The sequence below is a fragment of the Megalops cyprinoides genome, chromosome 8 (assembly GCF_013368585.1).
Source record: "Megalops cyprinoides isolate fMegCyp1 chromosome 8, fMegCyp1.pri, whole genome shotgun sequence".
Classification (NCBI taxonomy): Eukaryota; Metazoa; Chordata; class Actinopteri; order Elopiformes; family Megalopidae; genus Megalops; species Megalops cyprinoides.
In genome coordinates, this window is record NC_050590.1 from 27,347,819 (window position 1) to 27,368,083 (window position 20,265).

General features: G+C 41.6%; 1 protein-coding gene across 1 annotated transcript in view; it reads left to right on the forward strand.

Moving 5' to 3' along the window:
- Window positions 1-20,265, forward strand: part of LOC118781896 (spondin-1-like) — a 91,257-nt gene that overhangs the window by 18,721 nt on the left and 52,271 nt on the right. The window contains exon 6 of the mRNA XM_036535033.1: window positions 1,558-1,706. Within this exon, the coding sequence (XP_036390926.1) occupies window positions 1,558-1,706 (149 nt within the window). The remainder of the gene's footprint in view (window positions 1-1,557; window positions 1,707-20,265) is intronic.

Genomic DNA, 20,265 nt, shown 5'->3' on the forward strand with positions numbered 1-20,265 from the left:
AGCTGGTCAGAGCAGAACTGTTTGGAGAGGGAAATTTCCGCTGATTGTATATGGCCGATTGGGAGCATGTGCCAGAGGTGTGTGTGTGTGTGTGTCAGAGTTTGATGGATCACTCCGTACCTGAGTTTGCTGGATGGGCCTGTCCATCTAATACAGCTGTCACCAGGAGACCAACTTTATTACCCTCACCTGGCATTGTAAGGATACTGGAATGTACAGACAAGCAGGCTGTGGCAAGGCTGCTGGTGGGGTATTTGTGGTTTCAGAGAGACCTGCATCTGGTGTGGACATTGCTGTCAGAAAGACGGCTGTCTTTTTGGCTGGGCCAAAGTGCAAAGCATAAAGGCCAATTCGACTGTAACTGAAGGTTCTCTGGGGCCAGCAGTGAAGGGCTACATCCAGGAGTGTTTTTATTCAGAAACATGATTGCTGTTTGCTATCTTATCATTAGGGTTTAGTGTCTGGCTTTGCTTTGTTTTTAATTCTTTGCTTTGTTTTTTAATTCTAAAACATTATGTGCATACATGTTCAAAGACAGGCTGGAATTGTGTGGATATGCAGTGAATCTAGTAACCCTGTTCTACAATGTGTATTTCCATTTCTGCTTCTGTTAGCACAACTACAGCTTTGACTTCCCTCATCTTGAATCATTATAACTTTAGATTCTCACAGAAGAAGAGACAGAAATGCACTGTAAGATATAAACTGGGAGTTAATTGCATGTGTCTCAGCAATGTAACAGTTTGTTCAGTTCTTGCCATGAAATTAACCTAGGCCACATTTACACTTGGTTTTAAAATGCATCTTGGGTGATCAGATCACAAGTGGACAGTGCTAAATACAAGTGTAAACGACCACCAAGACGCACTGTGATCTGATCACTCAAACCACTTGCCGAGGTGGTCTGGGACTCATTTGACCGCATATCTTTTGTAGTGTAAATGCTAATGCGTCCTGATTAGCATTTACCCCGACAAGGACGTAACCGAAAAATACGTCATCAAAGCAGGAAGTGGTGGTTGTTTTGGTGACAGCGAGCCAATGCTCAAAAAAATGCTTTTCTAACATTCTTCCTTTTTCGTCTTGTTCTGCACTCTTTTGCAAATTGCAAATAACTTTGTCCTGCCAGTCTCAACAGTTGGAATAGCCCGTACATGTATATTAGGTCTTCAAACATTTTTGTTTTTTTAGCTAGACCATGTTAAACAAATTTGGCGCTTGTCTGGCGACAGAGACTGACGTAGGTGGGGTGACGTAGGCAGTAATTAAATCTGAACACAAGTGGTCAGCTGGACCCCTTGGAGACGCATGATAGACACAGGTGTAAACGGCGATGTGTCTTGGCTGTCCACTTGTGATCCGATCGCCCAAGACGCATTTTAAAACCAAGTTTAAACAGGGCCCTAGATGCATCCTGCAGCACCTCACCCATTCAAAATGTCATGAATCCTGCAGTCTACACTATAGGTGGTTGAACTGGGCTAACATGCTCAAATGAGCTAACATCTGACAGTGTCTGCAGTGCGTATGCGTACAAATCTATTCGTTTTTTTGCAGGACGTGCCAACCATTGGTCAGCCATCATTGGGGCGTCCCACTCCAGGAACTATGTGCTGTGGGAGTACGGGGGCTATGCCAGTGAGGGGGTCAAACAGGTGGCCGAGCTAGGGTCACCAGTCAAGATGGAGGAGGAGATTCGGCAGAAGGTAGGACCACGAGGGCAGGCTGAAATTTATGTTTACATTCATCTTATTTGTGTCTTTTAAGATTCTCGTTTGAGGAAAGTTCCTTCAACTCAAAGATTAAGTGTGTTTACAGTGTAATATGGGACATATTCTGTTTCAACCAAGGACTCAGGTGCCAATTTTCTGATGGGGTTTTAGCAAGCCTAATGTGATGATGGTTTTGTTACAGAATTCGATCTTGTTGTCGCTAACTATTGCCTGGGCTTGAAATAGCTCAGTGTGACTGTCAGAGGTTGATGAGCTAATAGAAGGCCTCCTGGCATCTTAATTAGACACATTAGTTAGTATCCACTAATCTGAACATGGCTGCAATTTCATTTTCATTCCCTGCCCTTAAATGTGACAGGGTAACAATACATCGAACACGGAAGGTAGCGGAAACAGAAGGATGCAGTGCATTAGGTCACTGTATGACTTTGGTGCAGCAGCATGTGAAATATCCAGCCTTTGTTAAGCAGAGTGAGCAGGCAGGAGGTGGTTTCAGAGAGATTCTGAAAGGTCATACGGGAAAGGTTCATTCTCCACACACGGCCATTTGTCTTTCATACGAAGTCACGCAGGGTGAATGCCACTGAAGAATTTGACACATTTCACATTGGTGAAAGAGAAAGAGAATCCATTCACTTCCAGTTACATGCAAAAGTGCAAAAAGTCCTCCACCCCACCCTTGCTCACACAGGTGCCTTATTTTTTCAATATTAATGTATAAAAGATTGGTAATATGCTTTGATATGAAGAAACATACTATCATTTCAATTAATTTGTAGATTTGCAAAAAAAATGAATTGCTTCTCAGTACTTTCACTTAGTAACTCTAAGTGTCTGAGACAAGACACAGCTGTATTCTGCATATGGCCATTGCTATTTCAGCATAAAACTATGACTATGAAACATCCTACACCTGTGAAGGATGGGTCTGCAGAGAATTACAGTAATGGTGCTGTGACAGTGAGTGTATCAACTGCAATGGTCTGTCCATCATCGCAAACCCATGACTGCCATGAACTCAGGAGACTTTGTGCTTGTCCATCTCAACCCTGTTTTTATCTATTACTCTCCATTGTTAGTAGCTTCAACATAAGTCTTACACTGTATGATCAGTTAAATAGTCATGCTTGGATTTTTATGTTGAGGCAGATTTCCTGTTGCATACATTCTTATTTTGCATAGTTAGGAAAAGCCATGGTGAGTTATTATTCTTTACACAGAAATAACAACTAACAATGTGCATATACTGTAGTGCAGTGCTCTTATGCATGGGCACCATTATGTACTTTGATGTACATTCATTACCATATCGATTCTTTGCTACTGTTTTTCACAGCCAAAGACCTCACAAAATGCTGCAAAATGATAGTAAAGAAGTGAAAACAGCCAGAAGTCCCAGGACAGCTGGAGTTAGAGCATTTCTCTCTGAGCAGGAACAAAAGCAGGGTGTGGTCCCCAGTTTCCCATTGTGGAGAACCTCAGGCATGCTCTGGCATCCTGTTATTCTCAACCTGTGTTTTTCAATGCCGCTGACAGCCGCACACATTCCGGGATTTTATTGATGTTAGACCTGGAGAGCTTTAGAGTCCTCCTAACACTTCCAGTCAACTCAATTATTTCAGTGCACGCACATGAGGAAGAGTGCTTATCTGAACCATCTCAATTAAAAAACATGAAGGACTGTTTGCTTTCCTTTCAGAAAGCCAGGATGTTTAAGATTCCTGACTATGTCATTGAGATATGTGACTGAGATGGAAAGACTGTGTTGACATTGTTTTGAGGACATTTTTGGCAAGGTGGCTGTCTGAAACTGCTGAGTAGTAGAGCACACTAGTCAAAAAACTCTTTATAGACCAGGTGTGTTTTGCTGGGCACAGACATCAAGGAAATGAGACAGAAATGGTTGGATTTGGAATGGAAGTGACTTTTATAACAGAACCACTGAGCTTTCATTTTCCTTAATGAAACTGTAAGTAGAATCACAGGGGGAACTGCAGAATGAATGTGATTTATAATCATGTGTCCTCTGATGCTTATAAGCTGTGCTTATAGAGGGATCAATACGTATGGTGGTTATCTTGGTAGAAACAAAGCTGCACATCAGTTACAAACCATTTGGAGGTGGTGTGATGGGTGCCGAATTAATAACTGTCATTGCTTGAACAGGTGAGCACAACTCTTGAATACGCTATAAAAGCTACTGTACAGTTATAATTACTTTAAAGTATGATATCTGATATCTTGTTGTTATGTAATATTCCTTCCTCAGGCATCAGGCAATTTACATTCTGTTCCATTTTCTAATTCTGCAGTTGACCTTGTGTAAATCGACTAGTGTGTGGGACCCAATATGAATCTGAATGCTGGAAATGGGAAAACATTCCCAGTAAATGCTGACACAAACAAAATGAACATTTATACAGGGTGGGGGGAGAAATGTGTGGATTAATCTAAAAATGATATTCACAAACATCAGCAGTGAAAGCAAGGGGTGCAGAATCCAGGCAGCTAATTTTAATGTTGGGACAACATTAAATTTGCAGAATCAAGGGGGTAGTCAGCTCCAGGGACCCCACAGTTTTTTATGTTCTAGAATACTTGATGCCTTTGTTTTGTAAATGTATAGTTTTATTCCAGGGAATAATGTTAGTCTCACTATTTTCTTAGCATGTTTAATTTTTTACCAAAAAAAAAAAAAAAAAAATAATAATAATAATAATAATATGCCATAATCCCTTTTTGGTTTCTTTTTAAATGATCTCCACGGTCATATTTTGAGTTATATCCTATGACAGTACTAAAGTGTGCTATTGCTGTCCTTCAGTATCTTAAATGGCCTCCATAATTGATGTCATTGAGAGTTGATTCTCAGGCTTCACAATGACATAACCACACAAACTAAACAGTATAAATAAAGTTTCTTTTTTCCACAATAATGGGAGGGAAGGGAATACTAAGTTATGTTTTTAATAACAACGCATCCAAGTACAGCTCTATTCTTGTGAACTGAAGTGTGCCGTCATACTGAGCTTCTGTTTCTGAGCAAGGGCTATGGTTTGAAGGCTGTGGAGGATTTTTGACCTTGAACTCCAAGAGTTCATCTCCAGTCCCAATTGAGTGGGCAGACTGACTAATGGGAGGTAATTCTGAATGGTCTGAAGAATCTCTGCTAAATGCAGCTGAACATTAATTTGGCATAGATTAACAGGGGTCGACTTCATGCAGTACTTCCAAAATTTCCTATGGTTTAAGGCTATGAGACTACAGTTGTGAAGATTTTATGGAACATGGTGGGGGTCAGGTTTTGCTCAATAAATCAGAGATAGGGATGAGAATCCCAGACTGTCCTCTAAAATTCCCATGAAACACTCTATTCTATGATTCTCATGATAAATTCAAAGTTGATACCCTTTTTGTTGGATTGGAAATAATTCTCTCTCGTCCCACAGACCACATACAGGTTTTTATTGGCATTAGAGTATTTTTGCCTTAAAAGTCTTAATGGGGGAACTAAGCTAGCTAGACTCACACATCACATCTCACATCATGCATATCACTCATTGGCAATGTATTTATACTTGTTAAATATTTAATCTATAACTTGCTAGGGAACTTAAAGAGTTAGTGATCAGGCCATGGCCAGGGATTTCTGACCAGTTTGTTAACCATGCAAAGTGGTATGAGTCAGCGGTGGGTCATGGAGTCAGCACAGCAGGATTTAATTGAGGCATTGTTCCATGGTAATGACTTGCCTAAGAAACTGTCACAACATTTGGCCCCAAAAATGTCATAGATCCCAATGTGCAACAAATAAGACAGCTGACATTTGATTTAGTAAGGATGTGCCAAGACCACAAGCCCAAACCTCAGGCCTCTGAGACATTAGAGTGTTTAGCCAGTACCACCCAACACAGCATTTGAGACTTAAGCCATTATTCTCTCCTCTCTCTTGGTAATATCTGGTGAGCTATTACAAAGGCGCAGTGTGGTGTTAATGAGAGCTCTGATGAAACAGCTAATGTAATGCCCATCTCTGACAAAGCAAATGTGAAAAATGCCTCTGAAGGGCTCTGATGGATTGCGAAATCTCCATTTCCTCTAACAGTATGGGTGCATTTTATTTGCACACAATGGACATTCTTGGGACGCTTAGCAATAAAACTATGGGGAGGCAGTACTGGTAACAGCACCAGACGCCAGCCAAATTGTTTGTACAGAACATGGCTGACCTAATTTGACATAACATTTTGCAATATTTGATCATTCAGTTACTCTCATAATTACCAAGGTGTGACCCCCATGCAAATGGCCTTGACACTTGTGGGGCTGTGCCTGTGTAATGATATAACATCCCTGATGTGCATTCATACATGTATTTGAAGTCAATATTCATGGCATTGTAGGACAGGTGTGTCCACCTTATGTGGAAAGTGTAAAATCTTCTCAGTGTGATTACAGATAACATTTGTAATGCACATGTTCTCCAATTCTCTTGTGTTTTACTGAAAAAATATCTTCACAGACTGTGCTGCTGTTGACCTTTGACACTTCCTAGAGAGAGATCCCATAAACTCTCGTCAAAGCCTTCACCATACTGGCACTTCTAATTCACTCTCTCAAAGGCTGTGAAACCCAGATGATGTGTTTGATCTCAGACTTCTGTGGGCTTCAAAACATTGAAGGTGCTGTAAGTGTCTGTATATGGGAAATTGCTTAAACTGAGCTCCAGGCTCAATAGGCTACACTTTGTGTCATGTGTACATTGTGTAGCACTCAAAAATGAAAATGTCCTCTGTATATAGAGTGGGACTGACAACTTCTTGTTATGAAGAACACATGGTATTTGCTGTGAAAATGATTTATGAATATGGATCCTAAGAATAAGAAAATACTGCTCAGGCACGTTGGCACAAACTAAGATAGTAAAAGCCAGCATACACATTTTCTTCAGTCTTCACAGAACCTTGTGCTGAATCTGAAGGACATCCTAAGAGAAGATCCCTGTGTCTTTATTACTATGCACCAGCTCTGTAAATCTGCAGGGACTTTTCAGTGTTGCTCAATGATAAGGTAAGGATTTGTGAAAGGCACAGATTGATTGGGCTTCCTTGTTTCTATAATCTTAATCCTGGCTAGTGATGAAGACAGTGGTTGAAGTTATATAATATAATATAATATAATAATTGAAAAAACCATATGAACATAAGATGTTTGACTCAAAGATGCTTTGACTCAGAGGAACAGGATGTGTTCTTGAAGGCAAATGGCCTACGGGAAATGGCTTTGCACCTCTGGTTTCCTTCTTACAGGAAGCCTTGATTTATTTATTTTAATTCAGCTGTCAGCCAACAGTCCAGCAAAAAACCTGATTTAAACCCATACCGCTTTGCATGGTTAACAAACTCAAATTGCAGTGTGTTCTCTTATTATTAATGAATAAAACATTGTGCTAATAGAGAGAAATGATCCTCCCTGCCTACGTCTTTTATATGGATGAAGTTTAATGAATTAGGTTATTTTAAAAGCCTGTACATCATTAGTTTTTTTACTGGTGCCATCAAATCTGGCCTGTCTTTGAGCTATAGGGTTCAGACTATGCTATTGTGTGATTTGAGCTGAGATGAAGATTTTGGTCAAGAAATATTAGACACTCAGAACAGGGAACCACAATGTGATATAAATGTAGATTGGGAGTCTGGAAAGATGCTGGCGCACGTTCCAAGAAAATGCTTCAGATTCCATGGACAGCCTCTACAATTTACAAACAACTGCACAATCACTGAGTTTTATAAAGAAACCAGGATCATAAGAGTCCTACCACTGAATTATGGATAGCTGCCTTTCCCTGGGGACTGAAGCCCTAGGAGTCCTACAGAATGTGGACCTCTTCATGTCCTGTGTAAAGGATTCCATTGGGCCCTTAGCCTACAGGGCTGGAGGAGCATAAATCTGAGTGTTCTCCATGGGCTCATGTTGCCAATCAGTACACTCTTTCACTCAGTGTTGCACCACACATCATTGCTGGCAGCCATTACCACCAGGTCACTCCTGTCACCTGCGACACTTCCTAATGATAATGATATGAATAATGTAATGGCAGCCATCAGAGCTGATGAGTGAGTGTATGGATCAGGCGGAGTCCTCGGTGCTCCATGAAAGTGTGAGTCGGAGCACACCTTGAGTTGAGTTATTAGCACCCGCGAGCCGATCTCATCAATAATTCAGCCGCCAGACAGAACCTCTGTCCAAATCGCTTTAATATTTACTGGTCCTGGGTCTCAAAGCGCATGCACTTTAATTGATCCACCTCTGGATTTAAAGGGAGGCATGATATTGGTGGCATAGCCTTTGTGAGGGCTTGGTCACATGCAGGCCCTCACAAACATGCATGTGCACACACACACACACACACACACACACACACACACACACACACACACACAAGTTTTAGGTAAGAGAGATCTACTCTGCACCATTCAAAAATGAAATGACCACAATAACAATGAAAATAAGACGCAAGCCACGTTTGTGTGAGTTAACCAGGATTTATGGATAATATATTAATGTTATTAATTAATTATTAGATAGCACAAAGTGTGACACAAAATAAAAATCTGTTCTTGTGGCAGCCCATAGCACTCCACCATTCTGACTGCTTACAGTGGCAGCTGCAAAGTATCAGTAAAGTATACATGGAACGTGTTTTTTGAGAAGTGGGTTCACTTTTAAGAGATGGCCTCTGCAAAGGGTGGTCAGCAGTGCTCTCTCTGTGAGCAGATGAAGTGTGGAGGAGGAAATTGTATTAACATATCACAGCAAAAGACAAAGTGGTTTGTTAAATGGGATCACTAGGCGGTAGGATTTTTAGTTCCAATTGTGAGTGTGAATGAACTAAATCCTGTGTTGATGGCTGTGTGTAATTAAGCACCTGCCTAAATGTTGAACTGTAGAACCTAGTGATTAAGCACCTTTGTAAAATTATTCACATATCGTTTTGTATCCTGGATAATTATCCCAGTACTTTTGAGGCCACAATTGGGAGGCTACTGTTCCACTAATAACAGATATTTCAGTGCCCGCTAACAGTGTTTTTGCAATGCAGCTATAATGTCACTGCAACACATAATTGTATCTCGGACATGTGGTGAGAACAATATGTGTTGGATTGAGTGGGCAATATCAAGTCAGAAGTAAGGCAGTGATTCTTCTTGGTGCAGTCAGCGATGCAGTGGACCACATAAACATGAAAAAGCTGTCATCAGATTTCCTTTCTCCTACAAGGAGCAGATGGTTCACTTGCTTGAAGCTGCTGCTCTTTCGCTGACAAGAAGAAATGCTATTGTTTATGTGGTTCCTGCTAACACATTTGGTTTGACTGTGAGAATGTCATTTCTCTCCCTTGCTTCCAGCAGGAGAAATCTCAAAGAAAAGATCTGTGGTTTCGGTGTGATCATGGTTCATGGTGTGGTACATACCTTGACTTTCAGGTCATGGTCTGCTACATTCCTTGGTTCACTAAGTACATGTAAATGCTTTATACATATAAGTACATGTACAAGTACATGTTTTGTTTTTCATGTGTTGTATTTTTACTAAATGCCAAGCCACAACTTTCCTGGCTCCAAAACAACCCCCATAAATTTCATTTCACAAAACTAAAACAGAACAGCAATATAATGCTACAACACAGCGTTTTACTAGAGTGGTAGATTGGACTGGGGGACATTGGGTATAATATTTGTCTAGAGATAGAGTGCAGTTACAACCCCAATCCTTTGGTATATAAAAACTGAGCTGCTGCTGCATGGATAAAGAACAATATGCTTAGACACACTGGCCCTTCCTCAGGACCCAGGGTTAATCTGGGAATGCCATATCCAATCAGAGTGGCTGACCCTACAGTGCTGAGTGAGAAGGATTCTAACCGGGTAATGCAATTTCCCATCTATGCAGAGGTGTTATTATTTTTGTGGCACACAGCCTCCCGTTCGCCAAGATGATCTTATCTCAGGCCACAATTTCGTTAAACTGAAACAAATAACACATTTCCCATGCTTATAAAGAATCTGCCATCACTGTGATTGGGGAGGCGATTCACTTGCTGTCACTTTTTGCTATAATAGACTTGACAGCAGAATGCCTTTACTGCTTCATTTCTGTTTCTTTTTTTGGCGACTGTCTGTTTATGTGGTGTAAAAGCCAGATGTCAACCCAAACCGTGCTGTGAATGCATGTAGAAATAACTTACTGCCACAGTAACCTATCTTAGCCTATTATTTTTCCATTAAACATATAGTTGATAGGTATGAGCAAAACCCTTTTAAATGCTCTCATGCAACCCTATTTTGTAATCACTAAGTATGCATTAGGCTCTTCTCTCCATGATAACCTCTGCCCTCCAGGTGTGGCAAATGTAGTCCTGCATTACCATTACATGCAGCAAGCAGTAATTTTTCACAGTCACAGAGCGCCCTGTGGTGGAGTAGACAGTGTGTGACTTATAGGCATTGATCTAAACAACTTGCAGGTGCCTGACGAATAGCAGGCTGCCTGAGAGTGGTAAGATGGGGCAACCCTGGCCGACCTACATACCCCTATCTCTGGTGGAGCTAGGCTGTCACTGTTGGCTCACAGTCATTGTTTGCTGATCACACATTTTGGGTCAAACCTGGGTCATGGAGCTCAGCCTGCATTTACGATGAGTGTCTTAACCTCTGAGCTACTTTGGGAGCTCCCTGCAATTCATTTTTAAAACATGGCACCTTTTACTGCAGCTGGTGGTTTCTGGACAATTCTATATGTCCTAACTCAAGGTAATGTCATGTCACCACACCAAACTAAAGAAAGGAGAGCTGCACACTGGAAGTACACCTCGATTTTCCAGCCAACTCACATAAATGACTTGCAACACGAATAAAGCAACAGCCAAAAGGAACAGGAAATTAATTGGGTAGAGAGAAAATACACTGAGCACAACTGCAGATGGAAGAGGGTATCATCTCAAAACTCTGTGTGACAGGGAGTTTAAAGGCCAGGCATGTCAGGCATGTATCATGCATCTCTAACCAGAGGCTCCATCAGGCTGCTATGGTGCTGCTTTCAAACACTCCAGTTTAGCTGTAGCCGCCTGTATACAGAAGACTGAAGACAGCTTTGATAAAAAACACATTAAGAATGAAATAAATCATCTGATTTTCCGTTAGGGAGAGTGCTAGTTTAACAGGGGAAGTGGTATCGTTAGAATGATATTGCAAATGTTCTTTCTTGTAAAACCAAAAATGGCACTTATAATAACTGGAATTTGTGTGTGCATGTGTGTGTGTGTGTGTGTGTGTGCGCGCGTGCATATATGTGGGCGTGTGTCTGTGGAAAATGTTGATGTTGACTCTTGAAGGTAATCACTGTAGACTTCGGAGAAGCAGCAGTGTTTTAATTAAATGTGGCAAGTTGTTCAATAACTGTAACGGCTTTCCTGTAAACATTCCTGATGAGTCAGAATGTAAATACCAATTTAGGATACATTTATTTATTTTTTCTGGATCAGGCCAGGAATGTTGTTCTGTGTTGTGAAATATTTGTTTAAAAATGTTACATGTGAAAAGGGAAGGGCTTTGTCTGGTTGATAAAAATAAAACTCCAGATTTTCTGCATTTAGGAGAGGAAGAAAAGGCTTGGAGATATTAAATTTTAAGTAGAAATATCAAGCTTTGATTGAACTGTATGTCAGAAATATTGAGAAATAGTCCTTGGACCAAACTGGGGTTCAAAAATATGGAAGAGGTTTTGCAACAGCAGTTTATACATTCTCACATGGACACAATGACATTTTTGAAGGTTCAAAACATTAAACAAGGGTTTGGGAGAATGGGAGAGGCCCCAGTCTGCATTTCCCAGGAGGTCTAACTGCTGTTGTGAACTTCTCATATCCGCATGTCTCCTCTCTGTATCAGTAATTCAGGGCAGAACCACCATCTTCATCTGCTGTGCTTAGGTCATCACCATTCTGTCCCAAACTGCACTTGGAATGTTTGTTCCTGTGCTGTTTTCGATCGCTCCAAAGCAGTGGAGCTATGGAGTATACTGGAGCCTCTTCATGTCATGATACAATGAAAAAGGATGCATTGAGGAAATATGCATGATCATAACCCTAATTGCTTCCTGACTCTATCTCAGGCTTTTATGTTGTGCAACAGCTACGCTTTGAACAGGCACTGTAACACATTACTTTCCTGTCACATCCTTTAGGCAGACAATGTAATTTTTTTGAATATCATTTTTGTTAGTTTGTTTCTAAGTTTTATTTGAGTTGATTTGATAGTTTGGTTTTCCTGTGACTGGTGGTATTGCGGTACAGTGTTCTTTGTAGCCTGCTGAGCCGTTGAGAGCACAGACCAGTGTGAAATGCAGCATGGAGGTCCACAAACAATACATATTCTGGACTCTTTGTTGCTTACATGGTGCCCGCTCCATATCAGCAGGAGGGTTTCCGTGACTCTGAGGAGGGATCAATCCTTTTTAGTGCGTCAACTTCCACTCCAAACATCATACAATAAAGCCCCTTTCAGACATGCACTGAAAGCCGGAGCATATTACCGGCCCTTACCCGGAGGAGCTGTATGTGAGAACGCAAATGTCTGAATCAGTCGGACCGGACATGTGACGGACTGCACTCTGCCAGCTCCCTAGTACAAAGTCCGTCTCGTGTTGGAGTGGGCCCATGTGTGAATAGGGCAGGCAACATACACTGAGAGAATACACTGTGAGCGAGTGGGCGTGTTGATGATGTTTCTATCTTTCTATCATGCGACGGGTGCGAAACTGGAAGAATACAAACATCTGCCTCCTACTCTTTTCTGCGTGCCTGTGAATTGCTTTCCATTGTTTCATTGATATTGCGGATACCTCCAAATACACGCTATTTTGAGTCCAATGATCATTAAAGAGATAGTTAGCTATAGCTATACTGCCAAAACTTGTCTCTTACGATGATTAATGACGTTGGTTAATAGTTTATTATCTGGTTAGTAGCTAGCTAAGCTGTAGCTAAGTAGCCTAATAGTGATAGGTATAGTGAGATAGGTGAACTGGTGACGTAACATTACATAGCGAACAACAAAAACTTACCTTCCTGTTATAATAAATGTATAATTAATAATAAATCATGTGCACCGGTAGCACAATTTGGATGGATACGTGTGATTTTTTTGTAGGCTACCCAAAAGTACAATAGCTATGTCCTCCTCTGTGCCACATTATGTGCCCGTACCACTGAAAGGTAAGACATTGAAAAGAAAACACCTGAAAACACTTCAACTCGCGAATGCTTTTGCAGCATGCAGTATACAGTGTATACTTGTGTAGTACGCAGTACACAGTATGCAGTAGGCAGTTTCGAATACAGCCAATGCGATTTCTGCAGCAAAGTTTGCGTCATGTCCTGCCTCCTGTACACTCTACCCAGGCGCCGCCCCTCACCTAAACCAAATCGGAGTATTTCCAGTAGGTGAGAACACGGACAATCTCCTGTTGCGTGCTACATGTGTGAAAGGGCAATTCCAGCCAAGTTGCGGACCTGATTCTCCAGACCTTGTCCGGTGTTCATATGTGAAAACGGCTTGTCGGCCTATGTGAAAAGTGTCCCTGTCCTGTGGGTTCTCCTTCTCATGTGATATGAGACATGGTCATGTTTTTGTGGAAATAAGACTGCGATGAATGTGTAAAAATCTGAACAAATAAGTTGAATCAAATATTGTTGGAAAGTTGGGTCTTAATATCCATGACAACCAAAACAAGTAAAAGTGTCTCTGCCTTCCTTGATCCATAATCTTATTAATTCAGCAAACGTAATGTGGAATTCATTTGTGTTGAAATGAGGTGAATCAACTCTCCTCTATTAAAATTCATTCGAGTGGTTAAATTCTGCTTTGTGCAGTGCTGAAACAGTAAACATGTTCTTTTAAAACATATTCAAACAAACAAAGTGTAATTTTAAACACATTCATATCACCTGGGATGCATCCAAGATGGATGCCTTGACATACAGCATTGCAGTATACAACATCACGGTCCTGACTCCCCCCTCTATTGCCACTTCATGCTGTCATCGGTGCGCAGCCCATCAAGAAGCTGAGGTCAACTCGGCTGAGAAGAAGAGCGATTTTCTCTAAATAACGTCCCCCAGGAAGATGGGCTAGTTGGGGGAGGCGTGCCAGCCATGGACGGAGAGCTGAGAGCAGTGAGATGACAAGGAAAATATTTTGTAATTCCTTTTGCAGACAGTCTTAAGCTATCAGGGCTTTGGAAGGACGCCACCGGATTCTTCCCAGCACAACTCTTCTGCTCGTTGGGCCTTTTGTTCCGCCAGGAGCCTACTGACTGCTGCATTGTTTGAAAATGTGTTCCAGTATTTTACCGGGAACAATTGTTTAATTTCAGCCAACTGACACTTTTCTGGTTGCCTGTCAGGTCGGCTTTGGAAGTTGCAAAGAGACACTTTGGTATATGAAAAACAATCCAAATACCTGTTTTTTTGCTTGTGAGGCCACTTTTATGATAAACTAAATCCAACACTAAAACTACACAAATTCTGATGAATTTGCTGAGCCAGCCCATGCAAAATGCAACTGTTATCAGGTAGTATGCGTCATTCTGCTAATTGTTGTAGCTCTCTTCAAAACAAGGACAGTGATTTTAATCACAGTCCATCAAGCTGATGTTTTGTAAAAATCACTCCATTTATATGAAATGAGTGTGCCAGTGAAAGTGGGTACTGTTCATTATAGTCCTTTTATTTCAACATGAGCTTTGTGGGCATTTTAAAGGCATGACTAAAATGGACTAATGACTGGAAAAATTGTCTAGATGGCTGACAGAGCCTGAGCTTTTCTCTATACCTATGGCATGCTGCAGCTTGATGTACGAGTGCACCAAAGCACAAGGCGTCAGTCTATTGCAAGGCTATTACTCCAATCCATCATTTTAATACAGAGTGCCAAAGAGGGAGGCAACAAGCACCTTGGAATGGTCTGAATGTGGACCAGTGATTAGTTACAATGGCCCATTGCTTATTTAATACAGTGCTACAAGGGAATGACATGACTGGCATTTTCTGTTGTCAGCAGAAATCAGGCAACATTTGAATAGCAGGGAGAATATTGTACGTACTTGTCAAGTTCATTCGGTGCCATCTAAATACCCTTGTTTTGTGGCCTCACAGTTGTGCACATTGCCTCCCTCTGGATAGGTGGGGAATAACGTGTGCTGCTGGCCCGCTCCCAAGTTTGACATTCTGCGAGCAGTGTTTGCTGGCAGGAACCTGCAGATTGCTGACTCTGGAGGAGGCAGTGGAGCCAATGTGGTCTGAGGGCATACAGTTCATGGTCCTGGGTAAGCTGGGGATTACACGGGAATCTCAAACATCTGCCCGGGCATTAGCTTTGATAATATTAATGCAATGCCTAAGATGTGGTTTCAAATCCATGATCCCAGCATTGAAGCAAGGTGTGCCTCCTAGTACCTACAGATGTGCCTTCGGGACTCAATAACAGTGTAACGGGGCATTAGTCTCGTGTAGGCTGTCACTTAAAAAAAAACCAGTACGCTTGAACTCATAGTGGGAATTTATGTGAGTGGGTAAAATTATCTGCCTGAGAGAGGGGATTTATGTTTTTTGAGTAGTAAGGTTCTGAAAAATGAGAAACAGGAGGTGTTTATTTCAGAGAGATTCAACACTGGTGGATTGTAAGATAGTGAAAATAGTAGACCTGATGCTGTCAGTGGATGAGTACTGTGTTAATGTCATGATATGAGAGAGAGAGAGAGAGAGAGAGAGAGATGAATGTTGAGTGAGAAACATTTTCATTAATTACTTACTGGATTTGTTGGGAAAAAACAGTAATGGGGAAAGATTGGCCAATATTTGGTTTACCTTTAAAGATGTTTATTGCTGTGTCCTGGTTGATCAGATATCATTATAACACTGTTAGTGAGAAGGTGTCCTCCATGTTTTAAAGTGGAAATGGGTTTCTCATATTCTTTTTCTAAGAATTCTGTATTCTTTGCATCTTGCTGTCTATGTGTATTCTCCCTAGGAGGTCATTTGATTGATGTACCAGTAGTAAACATTAAAAAGCTCCTTTTGTTGACATTTCAAATAGATGAATTTGACAGGTGGCTTAAAATGCTCTAAAAACATAAAAATCACAAAATTCAGTGAGCTGTGCCAGCAATGGCCAGATATCAAAGCGCACTGTTCCAAAGAGATGGCTGTTTGTGTTGATGAAAGCTCTACTGCACAGCACCATATGCCTGAGAATATATTAGTTTTGTATTGTATGTATTAGTTTTATTCCATTCTCCATTATATTTTTTACTGTTTTTTTACTGTTCACAAGCCAAGTTGGACATCCATGCAGAGTATGTGGATCTTCACTCCACACGCCGGCATAACTAGTTTACTCTCCCCTGATAAACTAGTCATAAACCTTTCTGTCTGAATGTTTGCTCTCACTTTACCTGGGAAGACTTCATTTGGAGGAAATAATCGCAGGAGGATGAGAGGGGAGCTAACACTGCCAGCTTGCACTGCAATCCTTGAGTTTCATCTGCATATACATTTCATCAGCTCAGACAGCAGCTGTCCACCTGCTTCATCTACAGTACATCCATATTAAACTATGTGTTCTGTTACATATAGTGTTTGTATATCACACACACACACACACACACACACACATGCACATATATACAGTACATTCTCAAAGCAAGCCTCACAACTAGAGTGCTTCGCACCAATTAGTCAGCATTACATTCAACAACATCAAGATGCTTGTGAGAGACCAGCTTCTCCAAACAAGCTCTTTGCAGGACACTGCGTGGCTACAGCACCATTTGCTGGAGGATGCATTAGACACCGGTGATATGATATCACTTTTGTTCCATATGAGTACACAACAGGGCAGCGTGGGTTTACATTTTCTTTGAGAATTGTGAAGTCTTCTTCAAAATTAGTGTGCTGTGGCTTCTCCTCTTTCACAGCTCTTAAAATCTTCATAATGTGCAGCCATGTAAATACAATAAACCTGCATTATATGCAGGGCTTCTTTTATTCATGAGGCTCCCTTCATAAATCTGTTTTCAATAATGGCCGTTCCCTGGCATGTTATCCCTATGTAAATGAGACCCAGGCTCAGGAGGGCTTCTGACAGTAATCTGCATACTGTATAATTTGGTTAGTAGTTTCCTCCGGGTCTTGAGCTCAAGGCCCTGAAAGAGATGGCATCATTCAGGCTGAGGTTCAACAAAACAAACTGACACCACACGCACATCTTGACAGACAGCTTGGAGAGAGCAGAAAAGCCCCTCTCCTCCCCATACACAAACTTTCTAAAGGGTCCACACCTCTCTATGGTGAAACCTTAAAGCTTATTGAGAGCAAGCTTTTCCTGGGCTATTCTACATTATTCCCTTTCTGAGGATGCATTGCCCTGGAAAAGCTAAAGGCACAGCTGTTGTCTAATGAGTCTTCTGAAGCAGTCCTGTGCTGTGAAACCATTCATTTTCACTTATCCTCTGCCATGTTCATTACACTTATACATTCAATTGATTTGGTCTTGAATGCAGCAGATTCCTCTGAAATGTGTCTTTGTGTATTTCCTCTAAAGAATTGTGCAAAGATTTTTTTAAGGCATAGTACAGATTTTCTTATTTTTAACATAAAATAGCAGGCATTTTACTGTAAGGATTACATTTGCTGGTTTGCATCTAATGTAGTGCATTGCACAGTAATTAGAGTGAGTGATTCTTGTTTTCCAATATCATATTCTCTTGTGAGATGTATATACAAACTTTGCAATTATGTCAGGAGGACAACAGAACCAACTTCCTGCTTGTTCTTTTTCAGCCAATCTATTTGTGTAAGAAAAACCATCTTGGAACTGGTCTCATATTGTCACTCAGAGCCTGTTTTGATGTTCAGAGTTTCAGACCATTGGTAATGGGAAATATGTGTATTTCCTCTTGGAAAAAGACATCCCCAAGGTAATCCTGTGCGAACTGAACGTGTGGTGCACAGTGCTGTGAATCAAAAGGCTTTGGGATTGGGCTGGCTGGTGGTGTCACTGCATGTATTTATTATTCAGGAGAAAAAGGTATAAAGATGTCATTATTTTTGCAGTGCACCAGGAGTGTACAGGGAAGCATGGCTGAAAATGTCAGGAACACTTGGGAGCCCCCTATGCCGGGGGTGACATCACTGCATCATTAGAGTGAATGCTTAATGATGACACAGATTGTTATTCCACTGCTCACTGTTGATTGTGGTTTAATGAGTTGTCAAGGTGTACAGAGGGAATGGAGAGTGTGAAATATGTATATACCAATTTATAATACAAACATAGTGACCCTGACCACATCAAAATATCAAGTTTAATTCATAATGAACAGAATGCAAAGAAACAACCCACTATTACACTTACAGCTTGATAGTACAGCTGGTAGAAAATGGAAGTCCAAATGGCAGGTTTTAGCCCTGTTTTGGACACTGTAATTCTCTATAATGGCTATGCCTTTGATTTGGTGGCAGATTGGTAGGCTTTAGGCCTAATCATAACGAAGATAAAAGCCAGAGAACAGAAAAAATGTCAGGAAAATGTCTGAAAAGCCTTTCCGGTGTTATTATATTTGATGATGTTTATCTTGAGGAAGACAATGCAGGTATTGACATGAAACACTTTCTTTTGCAAGCAATCCCCACTATTTTTTGTACTTTTGATGAGCAGAATTAAAGGGAAAACACATTCATCTCAAGCAGCCAAACTTAAATTGGCACAAATGTCGTGAAAACAAAATGCAGCACTTCGAATGCCTGGCAGCCGCTGGAACAATGACTAACAACTGAGAATTAACAACACCATTTTCCAAAGCCATCAAACCCTTTCAGACATCTGCTCTTTAATATTTTTCCTTCACATATAAACTATCCCTTCTGTTTTATTGTTTACTTCTCAAACAACCACAAATTAATTTGAGTGCACAGGCTGGTAGTTGTCTGCCTTGGATGTTTTAGCCTGTGAAACCTGTTCAAACTTTAAGGTTCCTGCCCAGCAAGGAGGAGCATACCTTAGCATACCTCTCCTGTGTGTATCGACAATAATTTATAGGTAACAGTGGTATGCAAAGGGAGCCACATAGGGAAAGATTTTTACCTTCGTAATACCACAGTGCATCAGTGCATCATCACCTGTCTATACCTGTTTCTCATGTGTGGCTGACTACTGAAATAATACCATTACCTGGGCATGGCAGATAGACGAGCATAAGACAGGCTGACAGAGGCTGGGTTTGTTCTGAAATAATGAGTCTTATTCAGGAGGAACTGTCAGTCCTATCATGGTTCTGGAGCCCTTTCTTTTCTTCTCCAGCCGCTTCTCAGTGTCGTAGGCACCTCCGCCGGCGAGCGCCTGTGGTGAAGGGATGTGTGGATGGTGAGCCAGTGCTCTTGTGTGTGAGGGGAGATGGCCCAGTGGCCATGAAGTGCGATAACATTATGTGGGGTGAAGCCGCTCTGCCCAGAGAGACGTGTGAATGTGAGCTATTTCTGAGAGCAAATAAGGGCGCCGCGAGACGTTACACGAGCACAGAGACTCAGGTGCTGACAAATACGGAGAGTTCACCTATTTGGGGCAGACCAGTCAAGCCGGACGGAGGGAAATCTTTGGAAACAACGGAGCTGCTATCCCAGTGGGTGCTGAGAGACAGGCTATAGCTCTGTATATGGAGGTAGTGTCAACGTTGGGGGGGGCAGATATCAGAGAAACTCACACCGTGTGAGTGTTGGGAATCGTGCCACTGCACATTATCAGTTGCAGAGGTAGCAGAGTGTGAGAGCTGACAGCCTGCTAAGAGGGAATCAAGTAAGGAGGGCCAGGGGGAGAGGGGAAGGCGTTTAGGCCTGCTTCAGTACTACTCTCATGCTGAGCCATGGAGAAAGGGGGGCTAATGGCATTAGCATACATTTAATGGAATAAACTACACAGTGAGCAGGAAGCACCGCAGTGTTCAAATTTATATGACCCTACCCTACAATCTCACTGAAGTTTGAGCTGTCCTATAATTGAAGGCCTACCTGGAATCTGATGGTTCAGAGGGCCAAAAGTTGGATTCTCCAGTGGTTTCAATTTTACACCTGAGCCAGGTTTCACTGCTCTGGAGCCTACGGTTTGGAGATGGTCAGATTGTCAATCCTTTTCTTACTGGTCACTGTGACAGAACAATATCTTCAAGGCACAGTAACATAGCCTCCCCTACAGCAAGGCAGCCCCTGCACCAGAATTTCACACATGAGCACTCATCAGTACTGTTTCTCATAGTGCAGCCTCTTAACGATCTGTAAAACCCTGCGACAGCAATCCATAAATCCATTCTCCATGTGTGGAGAATGGCGGGCCTGTTCAAACAGGAAGGGCGGATGATAGCTATGGCAGTGTAACGCTTTTGAAAGTATTTGTCAGCACATGCATGTGTGATCCCAGCA